This window comes from Gracilinanus agilis, chromosome 4 (assembly GCF_016433145.1).
Source record: "Gracilinanus agilis isolate LMUSP501 chromosome 4, AgileGrace, whole genome shotgun sequence".
NCBI classification, from domain to species: domain Eukaryota; kingdom Metazoa; phylum Chordata; class Mammalia; order Didelphimorphia; family Didelphidae; genus Gracilinanus; species Gracilinanus agilis.
The window spans coordinates 230,457,735-230,471,037 of NC_058133.1; the positions used below are offsets into that span (position 1 = coordinate 230,457,735).

A 13,303-nucleotide genomic window follows, 5' to 3' on the forward strand; every position below is an offset into this window, starting at 1 on the left:
GGCAGTAACAAATTGTTTGGTTTTTTATTACAATTATTGGTATATATCATAATAGTAAACTGTGTCATATAAATAGATATTGTGCTGTATAATCTTGGGCTACTAGTAAGGCAGAGACCATACTTGGAAAACCATTTTCTAGAAAACATTACTACGTAAAAAAGCTCTGTACTTACTCTTTTGACACCATCTTCTGAAATTGAGAGAAGGGAAGCAGCTCAAGACCAGCCCAAGTATTTTGAGGCTGGATTCGGGTATCTTTTTTTTGGTCAACAAATTCCACAAAATAGTGCAGAATGGGGAGAATCCACACCCAATAGAAAATTTCTTTTTCAATACACTTTTGGCACATATTTATCAGGTGATTTTTCAAGCTAATAAGGAAAAAAAGCATACTGACGTAAGTAAGGGTAGCAAATAACCACAGACCCATCTATCATTTTTCCTCAAAAAAAGAACTATTATACTTAGAATTATAGCATAAGATTCACAGATTTAGAAATTGGAGGAACAGCAAGGATCATCTAGTACAACTTCTTATTTTAAAGTTGAGGAAACAGACTAAAAAATCTGGTGACTTTGCCCAAGGTCGGATATGAAAACATAACTTGCATGTGATTTAATTTATAAAAATGTACATTCTGCTTGACTGACTTCATCAGGGAAATCAGATGAAAAATGGTTGCTCATGGATTCTCCTTTCCATACTTTACTATCTATACTTATATCCATTTACTTAAATCAAGCAATACAGACATTTTTTGTTTCCAAGTGTTCTTTGCCTAAGGAATTAGAGATACTGAACATGTAAATTCTCTAACTGCAAGCAAGTTGGAAGTCTTTTTTTTCTTTTTAAACCCTTATCTTCCTTTTTGGAGTCAATACTATGTATTGGCTCATAGGTGGTAGAGTGGTAAGGGTGGACAATGGGGGTCAAGTGACTTGCCCAGGGTCACACAGCTGGGAAGTGTTTGAGGCCAGATTTGAACCTAGGATTCTAGGTCTGGCTCTCAATCCACTGAGCTACCCAGTTGCCCCTAGGAAGTCTTAAATATATAGTTTACCTCCAATAAAAGCCTTTTGGGTTGAGTTGTTTGCAATTTTTAAGTTTTAGGGTTAGTAAGTATACAGGAGAGCTAAGTTTTGTCTAATAAATAAATTATAAAAATATAAAATTATAGCAGGCTTACAGCATACAGAAAGGCCAACATGTGTGTGAAATCTTTTACATACTGTTGATGAGACTCCACTAAAAGGTTCTAATTAGCCTATTCTGAAAAGGTTTTTCTTAATGATACTAATACTCTAACTAGATTCTAGAGAAGGTCATGGTAGAAGAGTAAAACATACCATAAGTATGTAGTCAGAAACAATCCATAACCAACGGAATAAATTTTAGTTTTAAATTCAGCTTCAAAAGCTTAAGTTACATAGAACTCAAAAAAAAAATGGTAAAAGAAAATAATAATCATAGCAATATTTTATTGTAATAATTTATAGATGTTTAGCCCCCAGTAGTGAGAGTGAACCCCAGAATGGGGCCTCTGGGTAGCCATTAACTTAGAAGCAATAAGACACGTACCTTTTTCCCTAAGCATGAACTCAATCCATTTTCCTCCCCAAGTTATCAGAAGTCTTGCCAAGAAATTACTGGCCCAAGAAACTCCATGAGAAACCTAACTAGGGAGTTACACACTGACATATTGATCTAAAGGTAGAGGTTAAGGGGACCAATGAGAGTAGGGCTGAATCAGAGAAACGTGGTTAAATGTAAAATCCTGGGAAATCATGCAATTCAAGCAAATGTGTTTGAATAGACAGGAAATGAGTGAGCTCTGTACTGATGTTACTGTACTATGTTACTACTTATAGAAACTCCTGTTGAGAATCACTGAAGAAGTTCATTTCCATTATCCTTATCTTGTAAATCACTACTTATCATTGTTTCTGTAGGAAGCTTACCTAATCCATTTATCACTTAACCTATAAATTGTAGACTCCAACACAATACTTTCCCACCACTCTGTTCACAAAGGCCCTCCTGTAAGCCCAATACACATACTTCTCACCCACGAAGCTATCTGCAGAGTTAGACTCTGTCAGATACAAATGAACAATTAACAAAATTTCTCAAAAGACTGTAGATCAGAGTCTACCTCTTGAGTCCTACCTGTTGTGTCATTTAAAATCACTTGGGATTCTTGGAACTACATTTCCCGTGATCCCTAATGGGTTTCCGGTTTTGGATGACGTATTCAAGGTGAGGGACTGTTTGAAATTAGGGGGAAGTGACTTGGAACTTCTTTACTTACCTGAGCTGGGAGAGAGAAGAAGGTAAATGGCTGAGGTGAGGTTGGAATAGGTTTTTCTTACAGGCTCGTGGTCAGTTTATCTCTATCAGCATGGCTTTTATTAAAATACTATTCTCCTTTTTGATCTCGGCCATCATCATTTTTAATCATAACAGTTTGGCGAAACAGAAGGTCGAAATTCGAACTCTCAATCTTCCAGATAGCCTAACGATAGCCATGCTTTCTTTTTGGCCTGGCTCAGCTCTTTTGAGCACTTCTTTTAAAAAGGAAAGTGGCTTTCCTTGCTATGCTTTTGCTGAAAGCAACAGCACGTTTTTGCCTCTGGCGGGACTCAGCCAGCCAGTCAAGCCCAAACCACCTTGGGAGGTCAGGCCAGCCAATTCGGGCTTTTGCCTTTAAAACCAAAATGCCGGTGCCCAGCCAATGTGCCTCTCCGCCACTTCTGACTACTGACCCGGACATCATCCCTGCCGCACCACAAGCCTGCCAGCGGTCCAGTGCCTACGATCCCTGCCACTTTTCCAGCTCACCTGAGCTTTGCTGGTGCTGCTAGTCTTGTTTTGAGCCCAGAACCCGGAGCCCCAACAGCGATGACCCTGGCTGCTGCTTTTGCTGAGATCTTTGGAGACTTCCACCACTGTTCCTTAGGATTTGGTAATGTCCCCACTACCCCCTGCCCTTGATAATGGCCTGCATTCTAGCCCTCCATGTGTTTCTCTAAAGACCTAATTTAGGCAACCCCCACCCCCACAGGCTCTACACGTGGGTATTTTCTACAAAACTGACCTAAGTCTTTTCTCTAACCCCGAGCCCACATGGACCTAGCATCTGAACCTCTCGGGCGCATGGCCTATTCAAACTTTTGAGATTATTAAAAACTGAACTTAGGGGAAGAAATATTCACCCCCATACCTGCTCAGAACTTTGAACTAAGAGCAAAGACTGATTATAAAAAAAAACTCCTTAAACTCAGCAGAACTCAAACTTCTAAACCTCGGGACTGAATGAGTTTTATTTCTGTTTTAGAGAGACTGTATCTTACTGTATTTTGCTAATTAGTTTTGTAAATTAATCTTGCTTATTTCGTTGATTTTCCTGTTGCACTGAATCATTTTAAGTTAATGTAGTTTGTGGCTGCTAGATTAATTCTGTTTATGATTTTATTGTAACTCCCAAATAATGAAAAAAAAAATTAGAACTGGTAAGAGGTTTTGACCAGCTGGTTATCTGATACTCATATTATATTTCCTAATTTATTTCAGGTTTCATTTTTACTGTAATCAACAACAATGCTATGTTCTCATGCCATTTTAAAGTTACACATTTTAAAAGTTATAAATTGCCTTAATTTATTTTGTTCGACTTTGGAGAGTTTGGTGATTGCCTTGTGATTTAAATTGTAATTTTATGAGAGGTCTTTTAAAAAATTTACTATAGATGCTTAGTACCCTTCTGTATAAATGATAAAGTTTTTATGTATTTATTTTAAAGAATTGTTGTCTTAAAGGATAAGCTTTATATATTTTATTGCGAAGAATTATTGTCTTATATTTTTTTTTATATATTAGTCTATGTTTTAGCCTCTTTTATCAGAAGGGTCTAGAATTCTTGAGGATAATTTAGACCAGAAGGTTTTTTTTTTTTAATATCAGGTTTTTATATGGAAGCAGTAACAGAATTTGTTGAGAAACCCTTAGCCAAGGTTTAAAAGTTGGAACAAGTATATGATTTTTTGAACATCATTGTTTATTGTTTTTAAATGTGTTATTAGAAATATGGTACTCTATTTGAATGTGCATTGTTAATCTGCTATTTTGTAAAACCCACTTTCTCTCACAGAAAATCTCATTTTTGGGTACCAAAACCCTTCTTATTTCTAAGCTGTATATATATTTTTGATCTTTTAAAACATTTTTTTAATTAGAGCAATTGATTTTTCCTTTTTTATCATCTTGTACTGGAAGTACATATATAATCATTATTTATCCTTTTTTTTAAATTCTACAGCGAAATAAGCTCAATGCAAATACCTGAGCCTGAGCCTGAGACTATGGGATTGTGATTTAATGCCTCTCTGATTCCAGGAGAAGTGCCAAGCCTCATGGTCAGAGACTTGACTAAAGAATCTGCATGAATTGCAGGAGTTCTATGCCAATACTTGAAGGGCTTGAAAATTGGGGTTTGAGTCCTGGAGTCCCAGTCTTTTCTAAAACTTTAGAGGACGTGGGTCCCCTCAACTTAAATTCCTAGTGAAGCACCTAAGATTGGCTATCATTTAATGGCTCATTCCCTGAGACGGTGCAGGGAAAAAAATCGGATCAAAGAAAGGCATTTCCCTTATTCCTCTATATATAGAGAGAAAATGGCAATTTTTCTGTAGTCCTGGCCCTGAATGGGTTATAGCAAACTGCTTAAATCGCTTTCATTGGGCCTTGAATCAAAGGCCTGTTTATTTCCCCTACGTTTTTTGCACATTTTACATTTCATTCACAAGTTAATTTTTTCTCTTTTTTTTGAATTTTATTCTTTTTATTTATTTATTTATTTTTAATTATTTCTTTTGCCAATTGATTTCATACACCCCCGTGACTCACTTAGCCACGCATCCTTGGCTGACCTTTTCAGGAGTTATGTGTCATTTAAAATTTTACTCAGGGGGGTGTGTGTTAAGTTTTTATAATCATAATGTCTGAACTATAATCTATATTGCAAGTAAATTTTTACTCCTTTCGAAGTAAACTCAGGGGGGTAATGTTAATTCTCAGAAGAAAATGTATGTTTTGTAATCTATAATGTAAAGTTTAAATTCTTTGAAAGTAATTTCAGGATAAGGATTTTGCCATCTCCCCAGAATCCAGATGACGAATCTGTTTGGTGGAGGCACCAAAAGATGCCTGAAGAGCATTAAGATCATGAAGACCCAAATTTGAACTTTGGGGCACAGTTGATCTGAACTATGGGGGTTGAACGAATTTAATGCATTTATTTTGAATGGACACTCTTATGCCAGTGGGGTACTGCCCCCAAAATTGGCTTTTGTCAATGCAGCTAGCTTTTATCCTCCTTTCTTTTGGTTTAAGATCCACTGAAAAAGACCAGTCTTTTTCAACGGATCTCAGGGGGGTTATGTGTCATTTAAAATCACTTGGGATACTTGGAACTACATTTCCCGTGATCCCTAATGGGTTTCCGGTTTTGGATGACGTATTCAAGGTGAGGGACTGTTTGAAATTAGGGGGAAGTGACTTGGAACTTCCTCTTTAGTTACCTGAGCTGGGAGAGAGGAAGATAAATGGCTGAGGTGAGGTTGGAATAGGTTTTTCTTATAGGCACGTGGTCAGTTTATCTCTATCAGCATGGCTTTTATTAAAATACTATTCTCCTTTTTGATCTCGGCCCTCTTCATTTTTAATAATAACACTGTGTTAAGTGACTTAAAACTCAAGAAACCTGTTTTTCTATCAATAAAACAGAAAGAACACCTGCAAAATATTAAGCTCACGGCATTGTTATAAGGATCAAATGAAATTAAGTTCCCAAAAAGTTTTAATGTTTACAAGATGATGTGTCCAAAATCACTATTCTCATGGCAAGAAGTTTTGGGAAGACATAAGATAAAGTCACCATATGGCCAATTCCAAATGTTCACTATCACTTTACTTAACACAGATAGGAAACAATATTTGAAAAACCTTTATAGTTTTGGAATTGTGCTATTTCTGAATGAAGACCGGAGTTGTTGGAAAAAAAAACAGACCAAATGAGAAATTTTTACAATGTAGATCTCTCTTCACTTTTAGGTAGGTGAGATTAGGCTCCAAAACTACGAACTTTTAACTCATCATCACTACCTGCCATCTATAAAACATCTGGGCAGTAGTTAAAGTACTTTCACATACATTGTTTTATTTCACTTTCATAACAATTCTATAAGGGGAGCCAGAGAGGTTTTATTAAATTCCATTTACAGATAAATAACTACAATCAATAAGATTAAGTGACTTGCCCAGGATTAGAAGGTTAGTAAAAAGCGAAATGGATCTTCTGACTCCTGGTTTGCCTTTCCAAAACCAAAACCACACGCCTGAAAGTAACCTGAGCCTGGAGGAAAGACAAGCTAATCAGAAGCCAACATAACTCTCAATATTGAGGGGTTTTCAGGATTAAAATATAGCATTTCTTCATGTGTTCTGTATTAGGAATCCTTTGGACAAAGGATCAATTGAAAGTCAAAACCTCAAAAATTCTCAAAAATACTTTTAAAGAATTGAAGCTGTGAGGGAAATGATTTATTATATTTCAGGGAAATAGTATACTATTTAAATCCAACCTAATGTAATTGAAGGTTGTCCATATCCAGACTATCCCAGGATCCCAGTAATTGTCTAGGAATGCCAAGATAGCTACAAGGTATTTCTGATTCTTCCAAGTCCAGGATTCACCCAAAATCCAGGTTATTGGGTTACCATACACCTTTTTGATTTGCATACCTATCCTCAATCTACCTTGCTTTCAGGTTGACCTCTTGAGAAACTGCTTAACTACATACTTTGGATACATGGAGTTACCATGTAAGAGATCTTATCAAAATCCCACATAATGTATATATTCCAAAATCTGGATGCAGAGAGCTACTCCCTTTCTGGATCATTCTCCTCTACCAAATGATATAATAAAAATCTAAAACTACTTCAGATTTTGGGGTCTGTTCTCATGAACAAAGGAAATGCTATGAATTTCAATGGAGGTTAGTGAAAACAAAGATGTCATTTGTTTCCCATTCAAGTTTAATGACCCTATATTAAGAAGTCTTTTTCTAGGAGGAATTTCTAACCTGTTATATGAGCCAGTCTTTGGTTTAAATGAAAAGCAAACAACAGATGTCGAACGAAACTTTTGTAGTAGAAAATGTACCATGACAAAAAACTGAAATTCTAAGTTTCCTGTAGAAAATCTATATAGGCACACAGACATTTACAGAGGTATATGCACTATTTATTTTCCAAATACATGCTTTGGCTAGATTTTCTAAATTTGTCATTACAAATAAGCTAGATCAAAGCTGGACTCAGACACTTCCCAGCTGTGTGACCCTGGGCAAGTCACTTGACCCCCATTGCCCACCCTTATCACTCTTCCACCTAGGAGCCAAAACATAGAAGTTAAGGGTTAAAAAAAAAAAAACACAAAAACAAACAAACAAATAAGCTAGAACTACTGTCTCTGCCGAAATTGTTTCTTATGGAAGGCTATGCACTTTTCCTCACCAAATGAAATGTACTTTCAAAAATTATTATATAAAGGGACAAGGAAAGGTGTAATAAAAGGAAAATAAATCTTCACTATAAAAAGCACTTCTGGAAAAGTACCCTAGCTCTCCAGACAAATGATGATTCACACAGAGTTCACACATGTGGAAGTACTACATACTTCAGATTTGCCCCTTGAATGTGCTTTAGTTCTTGACAAAGGTCCGTCCATGAAATCGAGTCCAAACAAAGAAGTTTACACAATGAGGTGAGGTCCTCTTCTGATGCAGGAAATTTATATGTTTCAACTAATATGAGGATAATTAGCCCCATCTTCAATGGCTGAAATGTATCATCATTCTTCTTGCTCAAAGATGATGAAATGAAACATTTCATTTTTTCCCACAATACGTTCTTCATCTAATTCCATTAAAGGAAAGAAAACAAAGATATAGTTTAGTCAGACAGTATTTTCCTTTGGAGTTACCCTACATTACAGAGCTAGTTTAATGGTATGAGAGCCCAGTTAAGTTTGGCAGTTAGTTGACTAACAATTCCTTTATAATTTGCTATTCCAGACCACTAGATAGTTAAGTTGGGATGATACACTTGATCAATGCCACCTGTTTGTCTCCTTTTTCTACATTCTCTCTCCTCACAAACTAATCACCCTTAAGCCTAAGTAATGGAAGATAAGTGACTTGCCCAGGGTCACAGTTAGGAAGTATCTGAGGACCTCCCATCTCTAGGTCTGGCTCTCAATCCACTGAGCCACCTAGCTGACCCTCAAAACTACTATGTTTAACAAAGTTTTGACAGGAAAATATATATTTTATCCACCAATTGGAATACCTCTCCATCATCACCCTCAAGGACTCACCTTGCTTTCTACTACTATTGGTGGATGGTCCCCATGGTTTGGGGAAGGAACTAAGAGGAATAAAAACAGTAAGGAGCTAAGGTCTCCTACCAATGCCCTTCAGGAATGAGCAAGACAGTTGTCCATCCAGGCAACCTGGTTACCCTTTGGTCCTGGAATTGGAACCAGAAAACCCTGTGGTCCCCTGACAGCTTTGCCACTTACCATCTTTGTGACCTTGGGCAAGTTGCTTCCCTGCTCTAAGCTTTAGTTTCCATAAAGACAACGAAAGCACTATTCAATGAGTAAAACATCCCTTTCAGTTTTAACATACTTTGTCCCATATGAAGGATCCCACAAAATGGCTTGCCTGCTTTTCTTTTTCCTCACTCTCATCACATTTTGCTTCAAAATAGTTCTCTCCTTCCTTAAGCCCCTACTGAACAGAAGACAGCTTTTCAGCTTTTCTCCTTCTTTTCTCCTGAAGGTATGTGACCCTAAGGTTTTCTGATCGTTTTTTAGCAAAAGCTGGAAAATAAGCAAGTGTGAAAAATCAACACTAGCCCAGTCTTCTTTTTCTTGGTGACCTAAGACTAACTTTGGGTTTTAAAAAGGGTTAAGTGTTGATAATAAGTTCAAATACTCTACCTTCTGGTCAAATCAATATAATGGTAGGGGAAAGAGAGTGGAAGAGGAGAGGAGCAGACATGCCTATTCTGGGGACCACACTAGAGGTCTTGTGACTCCTGGCTTTCAGCAGACCCTTCTCTCTTGTCCCTCTTGACTCCCTGCCACCTGGAAGACCCACATCTTGCCCTAAGTGAGATTGAAGCCCTCCAATTGGAAGGGCTTTGGAAAGGAATATCACTAAAAAATAAATTTGAGTAAAGAGAGTAATAAAGGGCTTTTGGCCTGGGAATTGAAAGCAAAGTATGCATGGGCCTGGTCTCTTCTCATAGGAGACCCAGTAAGAAAACTGCCAGCCACATGTGGCGAGAGAGAACTTTCCTTTTTCTGACTCACTCCTAAAAATTATTTAATAAATAATTATAAATTAAGATATGATCTCCAAAGAATTTTAATCTTAAAACAAGAAATAAAATGCTTCTTATACTTTATCTGACCCTGCCTATTAATCTTTCCCCAACATTTCCTTCTGTATGGAAATACAAATTTGCATACAATGATAATACTCCACTAATAAGTAAACAAAGATCCAAAATGAAACTTAAATCTCAAAGGAACATTCATTTTCAGTGGACTGATCATTCAAAACTCAGTTTAGCCTATCACTGTGGAAACAGAAAAAGAAGCTACAGGGGGTTCTCTTCCCAATCCTGATAATACTGTTAAGAATAAAACTGAACCTGGGCAAGGTAGGAAGCAGAAATCAAAACTTTATGAGCTACTACTTCAAAAGAGGACATGAAGGGTTAAAAAAAAAAAAAAAGGGTGAAAGCAGGGACGGAAGGGGAACTCCCATGGGTGACATCAAGCATTTTGCCTACCTACATATGAAGATTGAATTTTTACACTTAATCTAGAAATTACAAATCTATGTAATTGAATACCTCTTTTTCTCCATATCCTAACGTTGTCCACTGCTTTGACTGGTCTTCATAAACCATAGGCTTCGTGACCACAAAATAATACTGAGAAAACTGGCTGAAAAAGCTATTCAAATTAATGGTGCTCCAAGTACTAAAGATACTGAAGATATTCTCCAGCATAATTTTGGCTGCAATGTATTTTCCTTTTACCACCTTTGCTGTCTCATCTGTGAAAAAATTCTTGAATTTCATTATCAGGTTCTTAGGGGGCTTCTTACAAATTATATCATCATACTGGTGCCATTCTGAGAATAAAAGAAAGAATTCTGGTAAATACACATAATTAAGAGCAATATGATCAGATGTTGAGGTTTGGATAAGCATTACAAGGCTTGTTAGGGCAGTTAGATGCATAGGACATTCAAATCTTATTTTATTCATATTTTTCTAAAATTATAAAACAATTTAAGCTTGAAAATGTCCTACACCTCATGAAGCCAGTAAAACATATAATTTGAAAAGATTACTTATTAAATAACTCCACACAGTCTGCTGTGTGGAACAAAAAATATTGGCCAATTCTCAAAAAAAAAAAAAAAAAAAAAAAAAGGATCATCACGTTTGCATTAACATCTTGCAAATACCATGTGTAGTGAGTGAAAAACTGGCCTTGGAGTTAGGATCTAAATAAGGTAATAGTGGCACAGGTAATGCTATGACTATAAGTTACTGAAAAGGTGTAACTGGCCCTGACCCTTTACTGAGTGCAGAGGAAACTCCTTACCTGGAGAAGAACTCTCTTAAAACAATCAATTCACGTATCCAGTAAAAAACACATGAACACATATACACAGTATATTCCTGAAATGCTGATTTTTGTTCCTTCTCCTCCTCCAGCACAAAGAAATTTTGTCCTTTTTCTTTTCCCTACCCCTCAAAACTAACAGGAAATGAAATAATGAAATAATATCTACTATAAGTAATAATGCATTACATACCACAAACTTCAGCAGACTTAAGATTCTTATAATAATTGGAATTCATATCACACTTGAGGGCTTGAAAAGTGCTTTAATTTAGTCCTCTTATAGAAGCTAAAAGGGGCTTAATTTATTTAGCATGTGGCTTGTAGATTCTCTTAAGCATTAAAAATAATCTGCCCCTAAAAAGTTAAATCTGAACTCAATAAATTTTCACATGGGCAATTTCCCTAAAGAAAAACCATGGATTTAGGCCCTTAGGCTCAAAACATTAGAAAAATTAACCTCATGGCCTTCGTTGTCCTCAAAATTATATTTCTTTTGCTTTTTTGGCTCCTTTCTCTTCAACACCTTACTTCAAATTTTATATGCAAAGCAATACCCCAAAAAAAAAAATGGCAACCTAAAAAAAAGAAAGGGAGACTATCTAATGAATATAACCATATCAGAAGGATAATTTTCTCTGGAGGGGCTGGATCTGTTATCAGGCAAAATGCTCCTGGGCATTTAGTAATGTCTTGGGCAGCACTCAAACCCATGTCCTTGACTCCAACATAAGTTGTCATATATGAATATAACGGAAGATCATTCTACTATAAGAAATAATGAATATAAAGTTTAAAGATAATCAAATTTGAAAATCTAGGGAATTCTCATCAACACAATGAATTTAGAGAATTCCTAACTTTGACCTATTCTGAATACAGAAAATTCATGACTAAACGTGCTACTTACCTCCCCAAAAAAAGTGATACTCAGAGCAAACTGAGACATGTTTATTTTTGGACGTGGCCAATTTGCTTTGATTAACTATACTTGTTTGTAACAAGAAATTTTTTTTTCTTCCTTTTACAGTTGTTGGAGTGGGGTAAATCTTCATTTAAAAATAATAACAATCTTTTTAGAAAAATAACATGGCATATAAGGAAGCATGTGAAAGATTCATGGGAACTAATGCAAAGTAAAGTAATAAGCAAAACCAGAAAAACAATAAACACAACTGAAATAACAACAAAATCAATGAAAATGTATTGACCAAGCTGAGCCCCAAAGAAGAAGTGGGAGGAGGCAGCTTCTCTTTCCTCAATACACCTTTGTATAGCAACATAAATTGTCAGATCTTTTCCATATGCTGACTAGTTTTACAAAATTTAATTTTTTTCTCTGCTGTTTTATAACAGATTCTTCTCTGAGAGGGGATATCAAAGGATACATTAAGAAATACAAATAATATAAAAACAAAAGATATCAAGAAAATGTTCCTTTAAAATTTTTTAAGTGGGTAGAGGAAGGTTAGTCAACTAAAAAAAAATAGCTTAAGCCAACAGATAGGCATCACATAGAAGCAAACTGTCAGCTATCCTAATGCTAATAGCATACCTGGAATAACAAATTAAGTTTAGCTTCAGTTACAAAAAATAATCTTTTCAGTAATTATTTTCTGATAAAAAAGATAGGGAACACTAGAGATAAAACTTGATTACTTCTATTTGCCTAATTGTAGATTCTCTCCAAATCCTCCCAGCATGAGAGAGGGAAGGAGAATAGGTAACTGAGGAAAAAGAAGCACTAACCACAAACTTGAGTTCACCTGATTCAAGAAGAGGAAGAAGAGATGGCAGAAAGGTGATTTCAGAGAAATGGTGGAAGCAACATAATCAGTAATATTCTCTACTTGTGACTTCTCCCATTCACAGTTACTCTATGCAACTAAAATGCTGAAGGTGAGAAAGAGGGTATAAGGCCTTGGGCCAGTATAGCTACCCAACTTGACACTACAATTTCAGAGAACCCACTCCTACTGCTGATTTTCCTGCCTTCATAGCTATACAAGGCAGAACACTGTGAAGATAGTAGTAAATCTCCCCTTGTCTATTTATAGCTAATCAAATTAAGAACGTAAAGTACCCCTACTTACCATTAAGTATGAGATTTCACAAGTCACTTACTAGACTAAGTGACAACTCCAAAGGCCACTGCTTCCCCACCCCCACCCCAGAAAGTGTTAGGCAAATTGAAAGACTGCCATTGGTTTCTGTGAAGAAAGGAGGAGTGACAGGAAGTAACATGGAAAAAAGGGGTATAAAAAGAGCCCAACAGAGTCTAGCATTCATTCCATTCCTGGCACTTGGAGAGACTGCTTACAGAGATCCCTGCCTTGGCTTAGAGGAGACCTTTTCCTTGGATCTTGTATCAGCTTGCTGGGTAAGTGGAACTCTGACAGAAGACTTCTGGCTGGTGATTACTGGAAAATCTACATGGGGACAAGGGATGTGGGGAAGTCCATGTGGAACTGAGGCTCACTTCACCGAAGAAGGGCTGATATGCTTGTTAAAATCTGTCTCTTTAGCTA

General features: G+C 36.5%; 1 protein-coding gene across 1 annotated transcript in view; it reads right to left on the minus strand.

Moving 5' to 3' along the window:
• RNF213 (ring finger protein 213) overlaps positions 1-13,303 on the minus strand; it is a 203,659-nt gene that overhangs the window by 143,869 nt on the left and 46,487 nt on the right. Inside the window, exons 9-11 of the mRNA XM_044674544.1 lie at positions 9,992-10,275; positions 7,743-7,981; positions 177-374 (exon numbers count right to left, since the gene is read on the minus strand). Coding sequence (XP_044530479.1) covers positions 177-374; positions 7,743-7,981; positions 9,992-10,275 — 721 coding nt within the window. The remainder of the gene's footprint in view (positions 1-176; positions 375-7,742; positions 7,982-9,991; positions 10,276-13,303) is intronic.